This window comes from Dermacentor albipictus, chromosome 9, assembly GCF_038994185.2.
Source record: "Dermacentor albipictus isolate Rhodes 1998 colony chromosome 9, USDA_Dalb.pri_finalv2, whole genome shotgun sequence".
Taxonomy (NCBI): domain Eukaryota; kingdom Metazoa; phylum Arthropoda; class Arachnida; order Ixodida; family Ixodidae; genus Dermacentor; species Dermacentor albipictus.
This window is the reverse complement of record NC_091829.1, coordinates 110,343,925-110,365,300: the sequence shown is the minus strand read 5'-3', so window position 1 is coordinate 110,365,300 and position 21,376 is coordinate 110,343,925. Positions and strand designations below refer to the sequence as shown.

The 21,376-nt window shown below is 48.4% G+C and overlaps 1 protein-coding gene across 1 annotated transcript in view; it reads right to left on the bottom strand.

Annotated features, from left to right (window-relative positions):
- The window catches only part of LOC135897479 (uncharacterized), a 128,409-nt gene that overhangs the window by 51,387 nt on the left and 55,646 nt on the right, over positions 1–21,376 (bottom strand). The window contains exons 9-11 of the mRNA XM_070525235.1: positions 19,702–19,849; positions 18,637–18,942; positions 7,216–7,370 (exon numbers count right to left, since the gene is read on the bottom strand). Coding sequence (XP_070381336.1) covers positions 7,216–7,370; positions 18,637–18,942; positions 19,702–19,849 — 609 coding nt within the window. The remainder of the gene's footprint in view (positions 1–7,215; positions 7,371–18,636; positions 18,943–19,701; positions 19,850–21,376) is intronic.

Sequence of the window (21,376 nt, the reverse complement as noted above, 5' to 3'; positions counted from 1 at the left end):
TGGCAGAGGATGAGTTTCGCGGCCTTTTATTTTGTTTACTCTGTCCCAGGCTTTTCTTTCGTCTGTATATGAATTAATACTAGAGATGTATTTTTGCCAGCTTTCCTTTTTGGCAAGGCGGCGCGTTCTTCGACCTTCTGATTTTATTTTCTTGAAACTGATCAAGTTCTCGGTAGTTGGGCAGTCGCGAAGGCGACTCCAAGTCATATTTTGATTTTTGCGGGCTTCCTTACACTGCTCATTCCACGAAGGAGTACGTCATTTAGAGGGTGATCCATTCGTTTGAGGGATGCATATTGATGCTGCGTCAGTTATAAATGCCGTCAAATATGACACTCTATCATCGATTGAGAGAGTACAGATGTCACCCCAGGTTAAATGTGTCAGCTCTCTGTACCGTTTCCAGTCAGCACAGTCGACCTTCCAACGGGGCAGATGTGGAGAAAACTTATCGCTTTTTGTTAATTTTACGACAATTGGGAAATGGTCACTCCCATATAGATTTTCGATCACGTTCCACTCCAGGTATGGCACTAGGGTACTTGATGTTATGCTTAAGTCAATAGATGAGAATGTTTTGTTCGCCATGCTGTAGAATGTGGGTTTTTTTCTTGTTTAGTAGGCATGCATTGGAAGATAAAAGGAAGTTTTCTAATAAGCGCCCTCTCGTATCACAACGAGAACCTCCCCAGAGGGTGTAATGCGCATTTAAATCACCTACTACAATGTAAGGTTCGGGGAGTTCTGTGACAAAGCTCTCGAAATCTGTTCTGGAAAGTTGATGGCTCGGAAGAATGTAGAGAGAGCTAACTGTAACTAGCTTATCAAATAGCACGGCTCTGACTGCCAGTGCCTCAAGGCGCGTTTGCAGATGTAAATGCTTGCAGGCGATACCCTTATCAACTATAATAGCAACACCGCCTGACGAGGCGCAGGCGTCATTGCGATCTTTGCGGTAAATGGCCTATTGTTTGAGAAAGTTAATATGTGAAGGATTGAGGTGTGTCTATTGCACACAGGGCACCCATGGATTAAACTTGCGAAGGAGTTCCTTAATGTCATCAAGATTGTGTATTAGACCTCTCACATTGCAATGCATTACCTGTGTGGCCATATTGGAAGTGTTTTATGGTGTGTTTCAAGAGATATCAATTAGGTTGGCTCAAGAGGCCTTTCCAGGCTTCTTGATGCGGGGTATTTCTTTTTTGTTGGTGCGCTCCAGGGAGCAACGCCGTTCCTTCGGCGTCTGAGACGCCGGAGAAGTTTTTGTTACATCCATCGCCTCGTCAGAGGCGCTGGATGACGCCCGCTCAGAGGGCACTCTCGGGGTTTTTCGGGCCTGTCTGCACGAGCAGTGGGCCTGCGATCGGTAGGCTCGGAGGTCTGCTGGCCCTTCGTGGTAGGGGGCGGTAGAGCAGTGGCTGCTCCCGCCAGGGGGGCTGATGGCGTAACCGCAGTCACACTCAGTGTGACTTGCGCGGCCGCCAGAAGATGTGGCACTGCCCCCCCCCCCCGGCTCGTCACATCAATGTAGGACGGATTAGATTGGTTGTGGACACTAAAACGCTTGCACGCTTCTGGAAAAGAGATGTTTAGTTTGACCTGCAGTTCGATTATTTGTTTTTCTTTCTTCCATGACGGGCACGATTGCGAATAGGCGGTGTGGTCTCCGTCACAGTTAGTGCAGTGCGTTGTGGAAGAACAGCTGTCTGATATGTGGTCTGATGTGATATGATGCACATTTTGCACAAGTGGCACGCCCTCAGCAGCTCTGAGACCCATGCCCAAAACGCTGACACTTGAAACACCGGCGCGGATTGCGAATGTACGGCCGTACGCGCAGTTTACAATATCCCGTCTCAAATGAATCAGGTAGTTCACTTGTTCCAAACGTTATTATTAGATGCTTTGTTGGAATTTTCTTGTCGTCGCGCCTTAACTTAATTCGTTGCACTGTTACCGCGTTTTGGTCTTGCCATCCTACAGACAGCTCGCTATCACTAAGTTCAAGGAGGTCGTCATCAAAAATGACACCACGCACAGTGTTCATAGACCGGTGGGGTCCCACAGAGACAGGAATGTCACCAAACGCAACATGTTTAGTCAAATTACTGTATTGAAGCTTGTCACGCACTTCGAGAAGAAGGTCGCCGCTTTCCATCTTAGTTACTTTGTAACCAGGGCCGATTGCTTCTGTCAAACATTTTGCGACAACAAATGGGGATATTGTGCGGACTGTCTTGGTTTCATGCTGACTATGTATTACATGGTGTTTGGGAAAAATTTCTTTCGGTTTCAAGAGAAATTTGAAGGTTTCATCAGTGCGCCCCCTCTTCAGGGAGCGATCAGGGAGTGGGTGGAAACTAGAAACCATATATATGATTACTGTATTCGGCAGGAATGCTAGCCACCCACCTCGGAGCCCAACCTGGGGACGTTCCTACTGTACCTTACTGTATATATATATATATATATATATATATATATATATATGTGTGTATATATATATATATGTATATATATATATATATATATATGTGTGTGTGTGTGTGTATCCAAGACTGGATATATTACGCAATGTTAACCCTTGCCGCCCAGGCAATGGGAAATTAAAACAAATGAATAGAAGACGGAAAAGATCTCAAAGGCGAAAGAGAAAGACGAAGATCGGAGAGGAGGACAGGAAACGGCGACAGGAAACGGTACGTGGTGTCGCAACACACCAAAAGCCTGCTGACGCAGACGCCCCTGGGGGGCAATGCATGTAATCCTGGAGTCAAGTATAACACCTAGGAATTTGTGTTCCTTGTTTACGGGTATTCGTTGCCCATATATTTCAACAGTGGGATCTGCCGCAAGCCCTTTTTTCCTGGTGAAAAGAACGCAAGAACTTTTGTTGGGGTTCACTTTGAACCCGTGTTCGTTCGCCCAGTTGGAGACTTTGTTGAAGCACTGTTGTACCTGCCACTCACAGACTGTTTGGTTCCAGGATTTGAAACATACTTGTATGTCGTCTACTTAGACGGAATAAAAAATATATGGGGGTAATGTTTTACGAAGCGTGTTCATTTTAACTACAAAGAGCGTGCAGCTCAGTACGCCTCCCTGGGGTACCCCTTTTTCCTGTATGAATGGACGCGACAGCACATTTCCTATTTTCACTCGGAATGTACGGTTGTGCAGGTAGCTTTCTATAATGTTTAATATAGTGCCGCGGATGCCCAGCGTCGATAGGTCACGCAGGATACCGTAGCGCCAAGTTGTATCGTACGCCTTTTCCATGTCGAGAAACACGGATAAGAAGGACTTCTGATCCTCCCTGCCATGCGGCAGGGAGGTATCCCGCAGCCCATATAGCGTTACAAAGTGCTAGCAGAGTAATTTGAGTACCAGTGGGGAGGTGTTTAATCATGTCGTACATGATCCTATCCGGTCCAGGAGCGGAGCTCTGACATGCAGACCGGGAGACTCTCAACTCGGCGATGGTAAAAGGCGCGTTGAAGGGTTAGTTCTGTCTGCATTTGCGGACGATAGCCTTGCGTTCTGCTACTTTTTTGCGTTTTAGAAATGCCTTGGAGTAATGGTTAGAACTAGAAACGTGCTGGAAGTGTTCGCCAAGGGCGTCTGCACGGTCTTCCAAGCGGTTTGCTTCACCGTTTACTAGGGGCAACGGATGAATTTCTTGCCCCTTAAGCATTTTCAGCCCATCCCACACTTTAAATTCTTCAGTATACGAATTTATGCCAGAGAGAAACCTCTGCCAGCTTGCCCTCTCTGCCAGTCGTCGCGTCCTTCTTCCCTGTGATTTAACCTGTTTAAATTCTATTAGATTTTCTGCTGTAGGACTTTCGCGTAGTTTCCTCCAAGCTTTATTTTGTCTCTTCCGCGCCTCTCTACAATCGTCATTCCACCAGGGGACTCGTCTTTTGGACGAAGTGCCTCTTGTTTGAGGAATAGACTTTTCAGCGGCGTCAATTATAAAAGCGGTGAAGTATGGAACAGCATGATCTATAGTAAAATTATGTATAAAATCTCGTGATATGTGAGTGGACTCCCTAAAACGTTCCCAGTCAGCTGAGGCCAGTTTTCAGCGAGGGAAGTGTGAATGCAAGTCATGTTTGTTTACGAAGTTCAGCGTTACTGGAAAGTGATCACTTCCGAATGGGTTTTTAATTACATACCATTCTAAATCAGGAAAGATAGAAGCGGAGCCGATCGCCAGGTCTATTGATGAGTACGAGTTATGATGTGGGTTATAATACGTTGGTTCTTTCTTGTTAAAGAGACACGCACTGCAGGTCGAAAGGAAATTTTCAATGAGTCGACCTCTAGCGTCACATCGCGAGTCTCCCCACATTGTGTTATGAGCGTTAAAATCTCCCACGAGTATATAAGGCTCGGTAAGCTAGTCAATGAGGTTAGAAAAGTCAGTTTTTTCGAGAGGCTGGTTCGGCGGTATATAAGTGGAACACACAGTTACTACTTTATTAAAAAGGATGGCATGAACTGACACTGCCTCAAGGGGCGTGTTAAGGGCGACGGGTTGGCAAGCTACCGCCATGTCGGCTATTATTGCTACGCTGCCGGAGGCATTAGCCTCCTCACCGTCTTTGCGGAAGATGGTGTAGTTTCGAAGAAAACTTGTATTGGTAAGATTGAGGTGCGTCTCTTGAACGCACAGCAGCTTGGGGTTGTGTCGGTGTATTATTTCTCTAATGTCGTCGAGGTTATGGAGAAGTCCTCTAACAATCCATTGTACTATTTGTGTATCCATTATGCTATATGTGTTGGGTGCTGTGTGTTTAGGAGACGAGGATTAGCTCACGGGCCTTTTTCAGGAGCCGTGACGGGAGTTTTGTCTCTCTTGGAGCGATCGAGAGTGCCTCGCCGCTGCTTAGGCGCTGGTGGTGCCGTCTTGCTGGTGGTTGTGTCCATCGCCTCTTGCCAGGCGCTGGACACGCGCTCTTCCGAGCGCTTTTTTTGGCGTGAAGGCCTCGGCACGTTGGACGAGGTGTTTTGGGGCACCTGCCCGAAGGGGACCTGCCCCTCCTGCTGGATTGGCGTAGCAGCGCTAGATGCAGCCGCCGGAGGGGGGGGGGGCGAGGAGCGGAAGGCGTTACTGCCGCATCACTGGGTGTGAGTCGGACAGCCGACGGAGACCATTGTGGCGCTGCCCCCTGACGCGCCACTTCGGCAAAGCTGATCTTAGGCAGGTATGTCACCCGCCTGCGTGCCTCCTTGAACGATATATTTTCTTTCACTTTGGCCGTGCCTACTTCGTTTTCTTTTTTCCAAGACGGGCACGACCGCGCATACGCGGCGTGCTCCCCATCACAGTTTACACAATGCAAAGAGTTCTCGCAAGCTTCAGACGTGTGTTCATACGCACTGCATTTCGCACAGGTTTGACGGCCTCGGCAGCTCTGCGAGCTGTGGCCGAAACGTTGGCATTTGAAACATCTGAGGGGATTTGGCACATATGACCTAACACGAAGTTTGATGTACCCGGACTCTACAGACTCGGGCAAAATACTTGAACCGAATGTGAGTATCAGGTGCTTGGTTTTGAATTCTTTACTGTCACGTCTCATCTTAATTCATTTAACATTGATAAGATTCTGGTCACTGAAGCCCTCCAAGAGTTCAGCCTCAGTGAGATCGAGCAAGTCATCGTCGAAGACAACACTGCGGCTTGTGTTCATCGTGCGGTGCGGGGTTATAGTTATTTGCGTTTCCCCAAATGACACTAGTTTTGGCAATTCCTCGTATTGTTTCTGCTCGCGGAGCTCCAAGAGGAGATCACCGCTTGCCATCCTCGACGCCTTATAACCTGGACCAAAAGACTTCAGTCAATGACTTGGAAACAAGGAAGGTTGAGATTGTTCCTACTGACTTATCTGGTTTTGCAGAAAGGGCGATAGGCAGTGGAGGGAAGAAATTATCCATAAAGGAATGTGTAGTTTTCGCGCAATAACGCCAGCCATCCACCGTGTAGCCCTACAAGGGGACGCTACAGGAACTGTAAAAACAAATCCTGGAAGCGCCATCTGTACGTAATTACTATAACCGAATATGAAATAGCCTAGGTTGGCTATTCACATAAGGTTAACCCTTGCTGCCTGGAAAAAGTGGAAGTAAGCGGAAGCTAGGAGAAGACAGGAAAGATGAAAAGTAAGAGAAGGACGAAGGCTGGAGGGAGAGAGAGACAGGAAAAGGCAACTACCGATTTCCCCCGGGTGGGTCAGTCCGGGGGAATTCCTTCACATAGACGTGCCTTCTATGTGAAGCACAGGCCAAATAGGTGTGTTGCCTCTGCCGGGGGACCTTAAAGGGCCAAACACCCAGCATCGGCTCAACCTCCAGGGTCCCCCTTTCCCCAGACACGTCTAAGCCGCACACGGCTACACGCGGGAGGGTCCAACGCTCGTGTTCTCGAATACGTGGTGTCGCAACACACCAAACGCCTGCTGATGCAGACGCCTCTGCGGGGTGGGGAAGGATTCAAATAGTTCTAATTCCGGAAAATGTTTTTATCTCCACATTTGTATATTACGGTCACCTTAGCATTCTTCATATTCTGTGGGAAAATGCCAGTTCGTAAGGAAAAGTTGTAAATATGTATCACACACAGGCTAAGAAGATCAATAATATATTTAATCGGCTTCATTTTTAGACCATTTCTGTCCTTCGCTTCGAAGTAGTAAAAAAACTGGACTCACTAAAAAAAATTAATCACAAATCGCTATTCCACAGCCATCGATATTCTGTCGCCATAATAGCCGGTACGGTCATGCATGTGAATAGTGCCCACTGCACTAAACAAGCCAGTGAAGAGGAATATTGTAACATCATGCAAAACTTGTGGCATGCACTCCTGGTTTCTCTACACTTTATGGGCGGAAATGTGTCATCGTAAACCTTGAAGTAATTCTGAGTTTGGACTTGAATTATTGTTAGTTGACTGCAGTTGGGCAATCAGATAAATTAGCTTGGGGCGCACGACTAAGGGTAAAGTTCTATACGACTTATACGACTGGTCCCAAAAGTGATATACGACTGATGCTACTTGCAAAATGCACTCATATAATTATGTTCGACGTTATCTTACTGAGGACACGCAATTAACATATGCACAGTGGTTGGCATTTGACCCGATTCACATACGCGCTTTGCGACTGCAGGGTTGGCGTCCGTTCGCAAAAGTCCTGGTCTTACCCGTACGTTTTTCCGTGAAACCGGAACACTTCTCCTTGGGGGCCTTGCGAAGCTCGTTGTCGAAGTAGTCAAGATTGCCCTGGATGGGGATGCCGTTTGGGCAGTTGCTTACCTTCCTGATGTTGTCCACGCACACCTTGTGGCTATGTATGAGGCTGGACAAGTAGAGAGGTGTGCGAAAGCATAAGCAGCACGAACAGTGATAAAACTAATGACGGTAGTAACGACAGTGATCAAAACAACGAAACTAATTTTCAAGCACTACTTACATCGCAGTTGACTGATCAAGGAAACGCATGAATGTAGATGACGAACGGCTTTTATTGTTTTATGGCACAGGGGACAGGTGCGGCCAGAGAGCGTAAGCATGAGTGCAGAGCAAATGAACACGTTTTCCTTTGACAAGTGTACAATAACCCAACATTACTGATGAGTACATGTAATGGGCGTTCGAACGTAACAGTACAGTGAGAAAATAAACGAAATTGTGGCGATTATTGTGAATGTCATCGCAAAATCACGTAGGATATGATAGCGCAAGACCTGCAGCTCGTCAAATAACGCATGCGGTCTGTAATCAAAGGATGACTGTACAAGAACAAACCTAATACCCTGCCGGAGCTATGGACAATAATTACATAGCACATTGCACAGACACCTCCAGCAACCCTCAACCAAGTGTCTAGCAACCGGCAGCGCCAAGTGCACAAAACGTCGTGAAGCTGGTGGTGCACGTTTTTAGCGTCTCTTGTACCGATCACTTTGGCGACATCATGCGTGCAATCGGCATCGCGCTCAGCCGTGCGCACTAGACCCTCCCCGTGGAGGGCGGCATCAAAAGAAACGCTTTCGAGTAAAAAAAAAACTATTCGTTGACGGATATGAGTTATCGCGCTGTGATTCCTTCCCGCGAGGCAGCAGTGCATGACAACGAGGAATGGCACGACGGACTCATTACCTGATACAAGCGGGAGATACCATCCATTCATTCGACGAAATTTCGGAAGGCCCAACAAGCTTGGTATTTCGAGGCGCATTTCGAAGCGCACGCAGTCACCGACGATGGAAAACGCTGGGTGTCACTGGTGATGTTACTTGCCGACAGCGCAATCAAAGTAGACAGGCTTAATTTAGCGCAAGAGCGGTTGAGCGGGATCGAAATGTGCATGCGCAGAACGCTAAACGACACAGTCTATTGCGTTCAGCGTACGCACGCTATTTCTCCGATTTAACGTTACCGTCTTTGCGTGGTTTTACACAGATTACATAAGGCATGGCGGCAGTCCAAGCCGCCTGCTTCGAAGTGAAATTGACATTGCGCATTTAAATTTATTTCTTTCGCAGTAAGTGACTGTGTAGGCGGCTTTCGCTTAGTCTCAGACCGTTTCGATGATAGCGTATTATGGATAGCCTTGCAGAGTTTTCAAGATGGCTGCTAGTTTCGAAGGCGTCGAGGCCTAATGGCGTATTGCCTTCGACATCCGGAGATCTCGGAGGTCATGGTCGACAACTTGTACTGCTTGTATTGATTTCACCGCGGATCGGCAGATATGGAAAGTATAAGTACAGCCCGCCCCCGGTTTTAATTGCGGACAAGCTAACTTGGCGAATAGATAGAATCACTTAGGTACATAAGTATGAGAAATTTTAAGTGTAATAAATTGCATCCCGCACGGAAACGTCGCTACCACGCTATACTAAAACTCGCTTTCTGCAAAGTTTCTCTGCAGAACGGTTATGCTACTTCCCTTAAACGCGCTATTAGGTTAACGTTCAATTAAAACTGTCTAGTGTTGCAAGGCCATTGCTAGCCGAAAAAGAATTATGCGAATACTCCAATGGAGTCTAGGTATACGCAAGAATTGTGACACTTGCTCATCTCCACGCATTACACACGACGTACGTTTACCGTGATTGACGAAGCAGCAGAGGGCTCATTATATTGTCACGTAGTGGTGACGGCGAAAACCACAGCAATACGGCGAATAACTTAGCTTTTTACTTAACAAACCTGTGCCTACAAAAGTTACACTCTAAGCACAACGATAACGGTGAGTGCAGTCAGCGATCGTGGAAATCTGATCTGCCGGTCAATCGTGTCGACTTTTATACATAAGTCATCGAAGGTTCCAGAGCAATCGCTGGTGACCACGTGTCTTCGAGAAAGTACTACACAATATTCGTCGCACATGCAATCAGATTACACAAGCTTCGGAGACAAGAGACAACGGATAGAATCACCAATAGCATTCCAGATAGTTCCAACCATGCAGACGCATCTTACACTGAGCCATAACTTTAAGTTGTGGGTGGGTGAAATTCAGTCCCCAAGAAAAGGATAAATAAGAACACGTCAGTATGTGCGATTTATTAGCTTTGTGATCTCTTTTGGCTTTTGATCCGAGCAGTATGGAAACCGTTATCAACCGTTATAGGTGGCGATTAAATTTATCAGACTCGATCCAGCCGTTATCGTCCTTTCGCGGTCGTTATTAGCCTCATCAAGATTGTTCCGACACTTATCAACCCCTTATCGAACATGATCCGACCCTCCTCAACCCTTATCGGACTTGACATGACCCTTATGAACTCTGATTGGCCCTTGTCAACCTTCTCAGAATTACTCCATTATGATCCCTTATGATTATGATTATGATCCCATTATGATAGTGTGATCATATTCACACTATCAATCAGGTGATAGAGAAATGTGCGGAATATAACCAACCCTTATATATAGCTTTCATTGATTACGAGAAAGCATTTGATTCTGCCGAAACCTCAGCAGTCATGGAGGCATTACGGAATCAGGGTGTAGACGAGCCATATGTAAAAATACTGAAAAATATCTATAGCGGCTCCACAGCCACCATAGTCCTCCATAAAGAAAGCAACAAAATCCCAATAAAGAAAGGCGTCAGGCAGGGAGATACGATCTCTCCAATGCTATTCACAGCGTGTTTACAGGAGGTATTCAGAGACCTGGATTGGGAAGAAATGGGGATAAAAGTTAATGAAGAATACCTTAGTAACTTGCGATTCGTTGATGATATTGCCTTGCTTAGTAACTCAGGGGACCAACTGCAATGCATGCTCACCGACCTGGAGAGGCAAAGAAGAAGAGTGGGTCTAAAAATTAATCTGCAGAAAACTAAAGTAATGTTTAACAGTCTCGGAAGAGAACAGCAGTTTACAATAGGTAGCGAGGCACTGGAAGTCGTAAGGGAATACATCTACTTAGGGCAGGTAGTGACTGCGGATCCGGATCATGAGACAGAAATAATCAGAAGAATAAGAATGGGCTGGGGTGCGTTTGGCAGGCATTCTCAGATCATGAACAGCAGGTTGCCATTATCCCTCAAGAGAAAAGTGTATAATAGCTGTGTCTTACCAGTACTCACCTACGGGGCAGAAACCTGGAGGCTTACGAAAAGGGTTCTACTCAAATTGAGGACGACGCAACGAGCTATGGAAAGAAGAATGATAGGTGTAACGTTAAGGGATAAAAAAAGAGCAGATTGGGTGAGGGAACAAACGCGAGTTAAGGACATCTTAGTTGAAATCAAGAAAAAGAAATGGGCATGGGCAGGACATGTAATGAGGAGGAAAGATAACCGATGGTTATTGAGGGTTACGGACTGGATTCCAAGGGAAGGGAAGCGTAGCAGGGGACGGCAGAAAGTTAGGTGGGCAGATGAGATTAAGAAGTTTGCAGGGACGGCATGGCCACAATTAGTACATGACCGGGGTTGTTGGAGAAATATGGGAGAGGCCTTTGCCCTGCAGTGGGCGTAACCAGGCTGATGATGATGATGATGATGATGATGATGATGATGATCCCTTATCACTATTGAGCATATCCAATTGCGTCGAACCATCACCAACAGCGATCAGCCGCAAATAGCCCCTCATCACTCTTTATCAACCCAATGACTGTTTGTCCGTCCATGTTGCGCGATAAGACATTCACATGGTTCAGATATATTCGCCTTCTGCAAGCGTGCTTTAGACCAGTGATTTCTGAGCGTGGGCTCATAGGTTCGAAACTCTCCACCGCCAACATATTTGTTCGAATTTTTCTTTCCAATTTGTCCTGTTTTTCTTTATGGAGCGCATTGTGTTATGCGTTACAGACGTACCGACAAACCACGGGCAGATTGCCTGGGTGAATTACCTAGAATGTTAGTTAATTCGGGTTTAATGCGCAAAAGCGATTAAGGCCATGCGTCGCCAGTCACAGGACAGTATAAGATCCAATGTTAAGGTAGTTATAGCTCTATTACCTTAAAGTCGATGTAGATAATCGGTTTCACCTAAATACTGGAACTGGTTAGTGAATGGCACTAGTGGGTCATCGCCCAATATTAAGGCAGGGTGCAGAGGTATATGTAAGTGATACAAATTTTGGAAATGTTTCTGTCTCTGTGTTTCAGTGTGTGGGCATGATATAATGATGTGGGTTACTGTGAGCGTTTCGTGACATTTCTCGCATGTTGGTGGACTTTCGTTTCGAAGTAAAAAGTTGTGTGTTAGATGCGTGTGTCCAATTCGAAGTCGACATAACATTACCTCATAGAACCGTTCTTGGTGAGTGCATGATTTCCACTCGCGAAGCAGGGGTTTAGTTATATGTAACTTGTTATTTACGCACGAGTTCCATTCTTGTTGCCATTTTGATGCTAGGGCCTTACGAACCGCTCTGATGCTGTCTTTGTATGGAAGTGTTATGTGTGTGATGCTTTTGTGCGCTGCCATGGATGCGCTTCTATCTGCAGCTTCATTCCCTGCTATCCACCATGAGTGAAGAAGACAAGGTGAAGCACATCCTCAAGGGCATCGAAGACGACGCATTTCAAATGCTCCTGGCGTGCAACCCTACTTCTGTCGCTGCTGTCGTCACTCTTTGCCAGAGCTTCGATGAGCTGCGTCGGCAAAGGGTCCCTGCGCGCAGCGCTGTTGCACCTGGCGACTCTCTCTGGGACCTCGCGCTTCGCTCCATCTCCACGCCAGCAGCATGGCTCTCTGTGGAGATCAAACATTTCATTCGTGAGGAGGTTGCGCGCCAACTGTCTATGATGCCCCTCAATGATCGACCTCCCCAGCCTGACACATCTCTGGTTGCTCCCATTAGGCGGGCCATTCGCGAGGAACTTGCTGGGTCTTTACCGTTAGTTCAACCCTGCCCTCCCGTGGCTGCACCTCTGACCTATGCCGAAGTCGCCGCGCGACCAGCCCCGCCGACTTTCGCGTTTCCTGCGCCAATGCGACTTCCCACTGCATCTTTTCCCGCGTCGCCCCCAATTCCGTCTCGACGCCCAGTTCAAACCCCTTGGCGTACACGCGACAACCGGCCCATATGCTTCGCTTGCGGTATCGCCGGCCTTACCGCGCGCTTCTGCAATCTTCGCATGCCACCTGCTAACACTGCTGTCGCAACACCTGGATATGGCTATTCCGACGATACTACCGGGCATACGATGCTTCCCAACCCAGAGTTCTCGCCGCCTCCACGACGCCCTGTCAGCACGCATCGGTCGCCGTCACCACGTCGTCGCTCGCTTTCCCCCTTACGTCGCCGCCAGTCACTTAGCAAGGGAAACTAGTTGCTGTAGTTCCGCAGGCACGAACTGCAAGCTTCGCGACTTCTACAAGGCCTGCACAGTCGCCACGCAATTTATTGAACGTTTTGGTCGAAGGAGCCGCCGCAGTTGCGCTTATTGATACTGGGGCTGCAATTTCTGTTATCGACGAAAAGCATAGTCGTAACCGCCACAAGGTCACAACGCCGTTGTCTGGTATGCTTCTACGCACTGCGTCTGCGCAGCATATAGCCCCGCTTGCTCGATGTACTGCAAGGGTGGTCATAGACGGCATTGTCTACGTTGTTGAATCTTTCGTGCTGTCTTCATGTTCACATGACATATTTCTCGGCTGGGACTTGTCTTACCATTGTGCAATCATCGACTGTGCTCCGGCTGAAGTGGCGCTTTTCCCGCTTGCCGATTCCCCGCTGCCTGATCCTTCTGAAGATAAAGCCTCCAAGCTCACCGTTGTATCCGATACGGACATACCACACGAAATGTCTGTGCTTGTGTCCGTCTCTTACTCTACCACGCCAAACGCTACAGCACTTTTTACACCGTCGCCTATTTTTCTACGTCGCAAGGCCCTACCTCTCCCGTTTGCTGTCCTCACCACTGTATCTGGATTATCCTCTATGCTTGTGTGTAACCCGTATCAGTACCCTGTTACCTTACTGCGCGGCGAATCAATAGGGCGTGTTCAGCCCCTTGACCCGCTTCACATTCTCGAAGCTTCCGGCGACACGGCCTGTTATGAGCTCGACGCCCTCACTTCTGTCGCGCTGTGCATGTCATCGTCATCATGATTGGGATTGTTGTCGTTGGACGTTCTTGAATCTGTCGTAGACGCCGATCTGCCACCTCCGTATCGCCACCAAGTTCTCGCGCTTCTTCAGAATTTTCGGTCGTCATTTGATTGTAAACAACTACCTCTGGGGCGCACGGCAACCGTCACTCACAGTGTCCACACTGGTTCCCATCCTCCTTTACGCCAGCGACAATACCGCGTGTCGGCAGCCGAGCGACAAACCATTAACGAGCAGGTCGACGATATGCTGCACTGTGGCGTCATTCGCCCTTCCCACAGTCCTTGGGCGTCTCCTCTAGTATTAGTACGCAAGAAGGACGGGTCAATACGCTTCTGTGTGGATTACCGTCGACTCAATAAGATCACTCGTAAAGATGTCTATCCGCTGCCTCGGATAGATGACGCCCTCGACTTCTTACAAGGTGCGGAGTACTTCTAATCTTTCGATCTTCGCTCCGGCTATTGGCAAGCGCCGATGGCAGAAGATGACGGTGAGAAGACAGCTTTCATCACCCCCGACGGCTTGTACGAACTTACCGTAATGCCATTCGAGCTCTGCAACGCGCCCGCTACTTTCGAGCGTATGATGGACACCATCCTTCTTAACTACAAGTGGAAAACATGCTTCTGCTACCTTGACGATATCGTGGTGTTTTCGCCAGGTTTCCCGACGCCCCTCGTTCACTTGCGTGAGATCCTGACCTGCCTCACCTCTGCTGCCCTCCAACTCAGCATCCAAAAGTGCCGTTTTGCTGCCCGCAAGTTAACAATATTTATTGGTAAACGTTGTTATCAAAGGACGGTGTACTTCCTGACCCAGCCAAGCTTCGCGCGGTCGCAGAGTTTCCGATGCCCACTACTCTTGAGGCACTCCGCAGCTTTATAGGCCTCTGCTCTTACTTTCGGCGTTTTGTGCGCAATTTTGCAACTATCATCGCACCACTGACCAATTTGCTCACCGCTACCAATCGCATCTCCACGTGGTCCACTTCCTGTGACGACGCCTTCAAGCAACTACGTCGACTACTCACTTCGCCACCGATTCTTCGACACTACAATCCCACAGCGCCTACAGAGGTACACACGGATGCCAGCGGTATCGGACTTGGTGCAGTCCTCGCACAATAGAAAGATGGCTATGAGGAGTACGTCGCGGCGTATGCGAGCCGCTAAGGAAGGCAGAAGCCAACTACTCTGTAACAGAAAAGAAGTGCTTGACCACTATTTGGGCGCTCGTCAAATTTCATCCATACCTATATGGTCGCCCTTTTGACATTGTCACCGACCACCATTCCCTCTGCTGGCTGTCCTCGTTGAAGGGTCCATCAGGTCGCCTAGGCCGATCGGCACTTCGCTTACAAGAATATCACATCCACGTTGTCTACCGATCGGGAACAAAGCACTCTGACGCCTATGCGCTTTCCCGATCACCGCTACCTTATGATGTGGCTTCAGTGTCTCCACTCTTCGCATCTATGTCAGCCTTCAACGTCACTGATATGCCGGACGAGCAACGTAAGGATCCCCTGCTTTCAACTACGCTGAATTTCCTCCACGACCCATCCGCCACACCCTCTTCTGGAACACTTCGTCGCCAAGCCGCTCACTTTGCGGTACGCGACAACGTCCTTTACCGCAGAAATTATTTGCCTGATGGTCGCAAATGGCTCCTCGTGATACCACGACACATGCGTTCTGACATATGCGCTTATTTTTATGCTGCTCCTCATAATGTTCACGCCAGCGTTCTGAAAACGTATACTCGGCTAAGGCAGCGTTTCTACTGGCACGGCATGTATCAATTCGTCCGGCAGTACGTACGCGCTTGCACGCCGTGCCAACGACGTAAAATTCCACAGCGCCCTCCTGGTGAGCTACAGCCGCTGCCCTGCCCGTCTCGACCCTTCGACAGCGTCGGCACAGACCTATACGGGCCACTTCCTTGCAGCTCTTCGGGTAAACGTTGCATAATTGTAGGTGTGGACCACTTGACGCGCTACGCCGAGACTACCGCACTCCCGACAGCCTCTGCGCCCGAAGTTGCGTTTTAACGCGATAGCGTTAAGGAGCTCGTGTCGCAGAAAAGCCGGTGTCGTCGGCGTCGGTGTCGGCGTTTGCGGCGTTGCCCGTGAGCGATAAATCACGGCAGGCGCTTCATAAATAAAAAGCAACTTCCAAGATTGGTCCGGTGGGAATCGAACCAGGGTCTCCGGAGTGTGAGACGGAGACGCTACCACTCAGCCACGAGTTCGATGCTTCCAAGCAGTGCAAACGCGCCTCTAGTGAATGCGGTGTTGCCTTCGAAACGAGCCGTGGAAAGTTGTACTGCGGTGTATATCGGTAATTATGAACATGTAACGTACAGAAGTCACAATTACACGAGTTGCGAAGTGCGTTTCCGCTGCATTTCTTCTGCGCTTTCCGCACACGCAGAGCCATCTTGCGGCAAACACAGAAGACCCCCTCCTCTCAATGTATGGCGCTGCCCCGACAGGAGGCGCGCCGCGCGCGCATTGGGACCGCTGCCAGGCGCGTCGCGGGACTCCCTCTCCCCTGACGACGCTTCGCCGTGCTCCCGGTTTAGATTACTATCTATCTCTCTGCCCGTGCCGATCACGACGTTTGGCTGGCGTAGATCGTTTCCCCTCCGAGACACCGAGTTCTTTGGTTCGTTCCGTTCGCTCAGGCGCACGTTTCGTTGCCGCGCCGAACGCTGCGTTGCTCGACGCTCACCGCGTGATAGGTGGGCGCTAAGTCCGATGCGGGGCGCATCGTAAGTGATCGCTGTGCCGTAGCGCATTGTCTTATACCCCTTGGCGGGTCGACGGGAACGATGTCGCGTCCCACTCTTGAATGCGAAGCTTAAGCGTCCTCCAATTTTTTCATCTTGCGGAACTTCGCGCTTCGACATAGCGCATCACGCGAACTGCTCAGCGACAGGGGACGTGTCTTCTTGTCCAGAGTAATCCAAGTCTTTCTCGCTGCATGCAGCATCGTTCACCGCAAGTCTACAGCCTACCACCCGCAAATGGACGGCTTGACAGAGTGGTTCAACCGCACACTCGGTGACATGTTGAACTATGTACGTCGCCTCGGGCCACAGTAACCGGGACACTGTTTTGCCGTTCGTCACGTAGGCCTATAATACGGCCACACAAGCTACCACTGGCGCTTCGCCCTTTTTTCTGCTGTATGAACGAGAGCCCTCGTGTACTATGGACACACTGCTACCATACCGACCCGATGCTTCCGCATGCACGCCTGTGTCTGAAGCCGCCAAATACGCCGAGGACTGTAGGCAGCTCGCGTGAACACTTACGACCGCTGCTCAAGGTCGTCAAGAGCTGCAGCATGACAGTGGCGCGCTTACACCACTTTTTCCGACTGGTTCCCTTGTTTGGTCGTGGGTCCCACGTCATAGCCCTGGCCTTTCAACTAAACTACTTGCACGCTATGATGGCCCCTACCGCGTCATAGACCGTACATCCGCTGTCACCTACGTCGTAGAACCTGTGACACCATTACCCGACCTTAGGCATCGCGGGCGCGACACGGTTCATGTCAACCGACTTAAGCCGTACTATGACCCCCTCATCATACCTACGCCGTAAGTCGCCAAGATGGCTTCTCTTCTCTCCCGGGGGCCATTGTAGTGAAGAGGAGGACGACGAAGAGGGCTCTTGTGCTGATTTGTGCGTGATCAGCGTTCGTGTACTGCCGGTGCAATTAGACTGTGCCTAGTGTCTCGTAATTAATCCGCATATTACACTGGCAAGACAGCGATTCGTTTGCAGCGAAGCCACGACATGAATGTGACAATCGTTGCACAGCTAGCCGGACAAATTCTACCTCAAAGACATCTCAAATTTAGTGCTGCGATGGGACAACTGTGCGAACCGCTGTGGGGACTATGTGGAAAATGCTGTAACGTACGTGGAGTAGTCTGTATATCTGTAATTACAAGTACGTACCTGATTTCGGCTAATAAATTATAGAGGCAAAGTAGTTCTGATTCGCCCTCGTGTGTTGTATTCAAATGGCTGTTACATTCAAATCAAGACCTAAATTTTTTTCCCTCCCTCTCGTGCTACAGAGTTATTTAAAAAGAGAAGCTGTGATGAATAATTAACTAAAATGCTATGCAGTTACTATCGAAATGATAGTGCGCGTGCTTACACACTTTGTACTTTAAAAGATTATTTTCTACTTGTGGTGCTGACACAAGGTTGTGTGATATCACATACTCTTGCTAAGCTGAACATACTCATTACACATGCAGCTCTTTTCTGTTCTGCCACTTTCCTTTCTTTTGAGTATTTTCAAGCTCTTTATTGTATGCTACGTAAAGTTTTTCAGGCCTGTCAAAAGCTCGATAAGACTCACTTTTTTGTCATTGTTCTTTTTCTCCTTTGAAAAAGTAACTGCCATAGAAAACTAACTCCCATGTCTCCGATACGAGCAATGTGGCATACCTGCCATTCTGTGGACATTATAATTCCTAACATCCTGCGCACGGTGGGAAGCGGGGGAGATGGCGCTCATTTTTCTACAGCTTTCATAAGTACACGTGTACAAGTAACGAGGATTTAACTTTAGACGCTGAACATGGATGAGCTACAAACTCAGAAAATCAAATAATGGGAAGCAACAAACTGTTTCTACATCACAGGGAGCACGGACAATTTCGCGTGCTTTAACAAATAGTTTGTATAAACTTGCTTGAAGCAATTATCTATCTTGCATCCTGTCGCCATCACGACACTTGAAGCCGAAATCACGGCGAACGTCGTGCGAACATTCTCGCAAAGAAAATGAGTTTTCGTAAAACTTGATGCGACATTCCTGAAACCACAAAACGGGCGCACATTCGTAAACATAACGAAAAATTGGGGAGAGCTGGCAGGTATAAAGGCATCGCCGAGCAATACCAACGTTACCCTTGGCGCAGCCTTCCTTGACGTGCTTGAAGTCATCGCTGAAATGCTGGGTATAAGGGAGTTGGCAAGGCTTCTCCGCCACGGATACACTTACGAGCAAATAAGGCTCTTGTTAGTCTTGTACTCGGTCTCGTTAGCCCCGGGCAAGCCGAACATGTACATGAGGCCACACTCGAAGTACTGCTGCATGTACAGCTCCTCGTCGCATACCGGCGGGGTCGTGGCCGCGGGTGGCGGCGGCACGGTGCGGTTCGTCATGTCCGAACCCACGAAGCCGCGGCAGTACTTGTCGTACGGGCTAAGCAGCACGTCCGCCACGCGCATGGAGTGAACGTTGAAGGTGGCCGCAGAGTTCGCACACTGCAGGTCCCTCGTGCACTTCTCCATGTTCCTGTACGCCCTACAAAAAAAAACAATGTCGGTAACTTAGCCCCGTATTCGGAAATACGTCTTAACTGGAAGCCCATGCTTCAAGTTACGTTCACGACAGGCCACAGACTGTCGTGAACGCACCGAAGGAAACGGATTGAACATCGTATACACCTTCACGCCAGGCGTCACTTTGATCAGGACAAGCATGGGCTTCAACAGAAGGTGTGTTTCTAAATACGGGGATTAGCGAGAGAGCAGCAAAATGTGGGTGAGTTTTAGAGACGTCTTCTTTAGTGAGTTGCCCCGTTCTTTCAGTATGAAAATCTGGATTTATAGCCTTTTTCGTTGGCCGATTCCGGAAAAGCACAGCTTTTTTTTTTTAAATATGAGCCTATCCCGGAGATAGCACAGTCTAAAGCTGTTTCCGTTGGTATGTTCGCGTTGGTAAGCGTCGACGCTCACGAAGGCAAGATCGACGTACATGGCTATTGAAACAATTACATTAATAAATGTTGATTATATGCCTGTATTCTGTCTCTTCCTTGTTCATTTAATTTATTTAGCAAGTTATTTGTACCGTATTGCAGGCTAAATTTCACGTCCCATTCCCACCCCCCAAAATTAGCAGGAATACATTGTCTTTGACCCACTTCAACTAGAGGTTGTACGGCGTTCCAACTTTTTGATTCACCTTAGCCGACTTGTCGGGCTCCATTCGAGTCACTCAATGCTCCCTCCTCGTTTTTCCCTTCCTCTATTGGTGGGTAAACGTCGGTGACAGACTCACGTGCAGATCCTCTCCTTGGGCGGGTTGCGGCTCACAATGACGTTGAAGAGAAGGCCGCAGGCGAAGAACTCCTTGGTCGCCTTGTCCTCCTGGCACGACTGCTCCGCCGAGCTGCCACTCGCGGTCCCCATTGCGCGGAGAACCTTTACTTGAGGAGGTACCAGGCGTGCACGGGGCGGTTTCGGCCGTCAGAGGACGCTTGACATTACAGAAGCGCTGACACGATATTTTCGAGCCTTACCAAAGTAGTCCGCCTTTACCGTTATAATATGCTAGTCCACCTTTACGGACCTCAATTTGTTCTCACAGGGGGACCACAGAATTTGGCGTACTCACTCATACGCCAAATTTATAGAGCCTACTAGGACAAACGCCTTTATAAAACAAAGTGTGCAATATTAAACGATACCTATGAGGGATGCCCATGAAAAGGAACTGTAAGAGGGAGGCGCTACTAAACCAGGAATTTAGGGAGGGGGGGGGGGGCACGTCCCTGGTGTACCGCCTCCTGGCTACGCCACTGCTACCTATCACCACAAGCCGTTACGTAAAAATAACGCCACTTTTCTACTGAAAACAGTCAAAGATTTAGTATTGCATTATAAGTAACAACAACAAAAGCACTAATGCGCGGTGACCTGCAATAAGCGGCATCACGGTTCGCCACGGCCATTGTTATCCCGTTCCAATCGCTGCCGCGAAGGTAGCGTGCCTTGTTTGTCTGGACTTTTTCAGGTCGAATACGCGTGGAAGTAACGCGCACACGCCTATATACTGCGTTGTTAAAGACTGCGCTGCCAAGACTGCGATGTTAAACGATACGTGAGAGACACCAGCTAACAGCGTAATTGCGTAATAAGTGCCTTCGTGGTCAGCATCCGGCTCTAAAACCAATCTTGTACCAGGAATGGACGTGACATATCGTTTATCGCGACTTTCTGTGCCAATTTAAAATAATGATTCGCGCTTACGCCACGAAGCTCGAATTTATAGGGTTTAGATCTTGGTCTTTTCAGTGCCGTCAATATCTCATCACATATTCTTGGCAGTTATGGCGCCATAGTTGGCGAGACCCTAATGATTCGATATATGCTCCGCCCTGTGTGACTTAAACATAATGCGTTCAAACATTGCGTCCTAAACACAATTCCCCCGCAACGCCGAGAGGGAAAGTGTATTTAGAGTGTAAAATGAGGCCCAAAAATTATGTCCGTAGCTCAGATGGATCAGTTGTCGATTAAGATGAATAGCGGGGTCAGGTAATATACCTCTCTTGTTCGAGAAGAGAACACATGTGCTTTCTTGCGGGTTTAATTACTACCCTTTCTCTTCAGCACAAGCTGTACACGTCAGTCACAGATGGAAATACTACATGATTTAAAACCTATTTGCACTTCATCCACATACACCGAATAAAACATTGTACGTGGTATGATAGTATGCAGCGAGTTCATTTTTACAACGAATAGAGTGCAGTTAAGCACGCCACCAACTATAACACGGAAACTGCCCATAGACAGGTAACTTTGGATGACATTCAGCAAATTGCCTTTGATTCCCATTTCAGCCAGGTCACGGAGAATTCTGAAGCACCATGTGGTGTCATATCCCTTTTATATATCAATAAATACCGACAAGAACGACTGCTTATGCACAAAAGTATTACAAATATTCG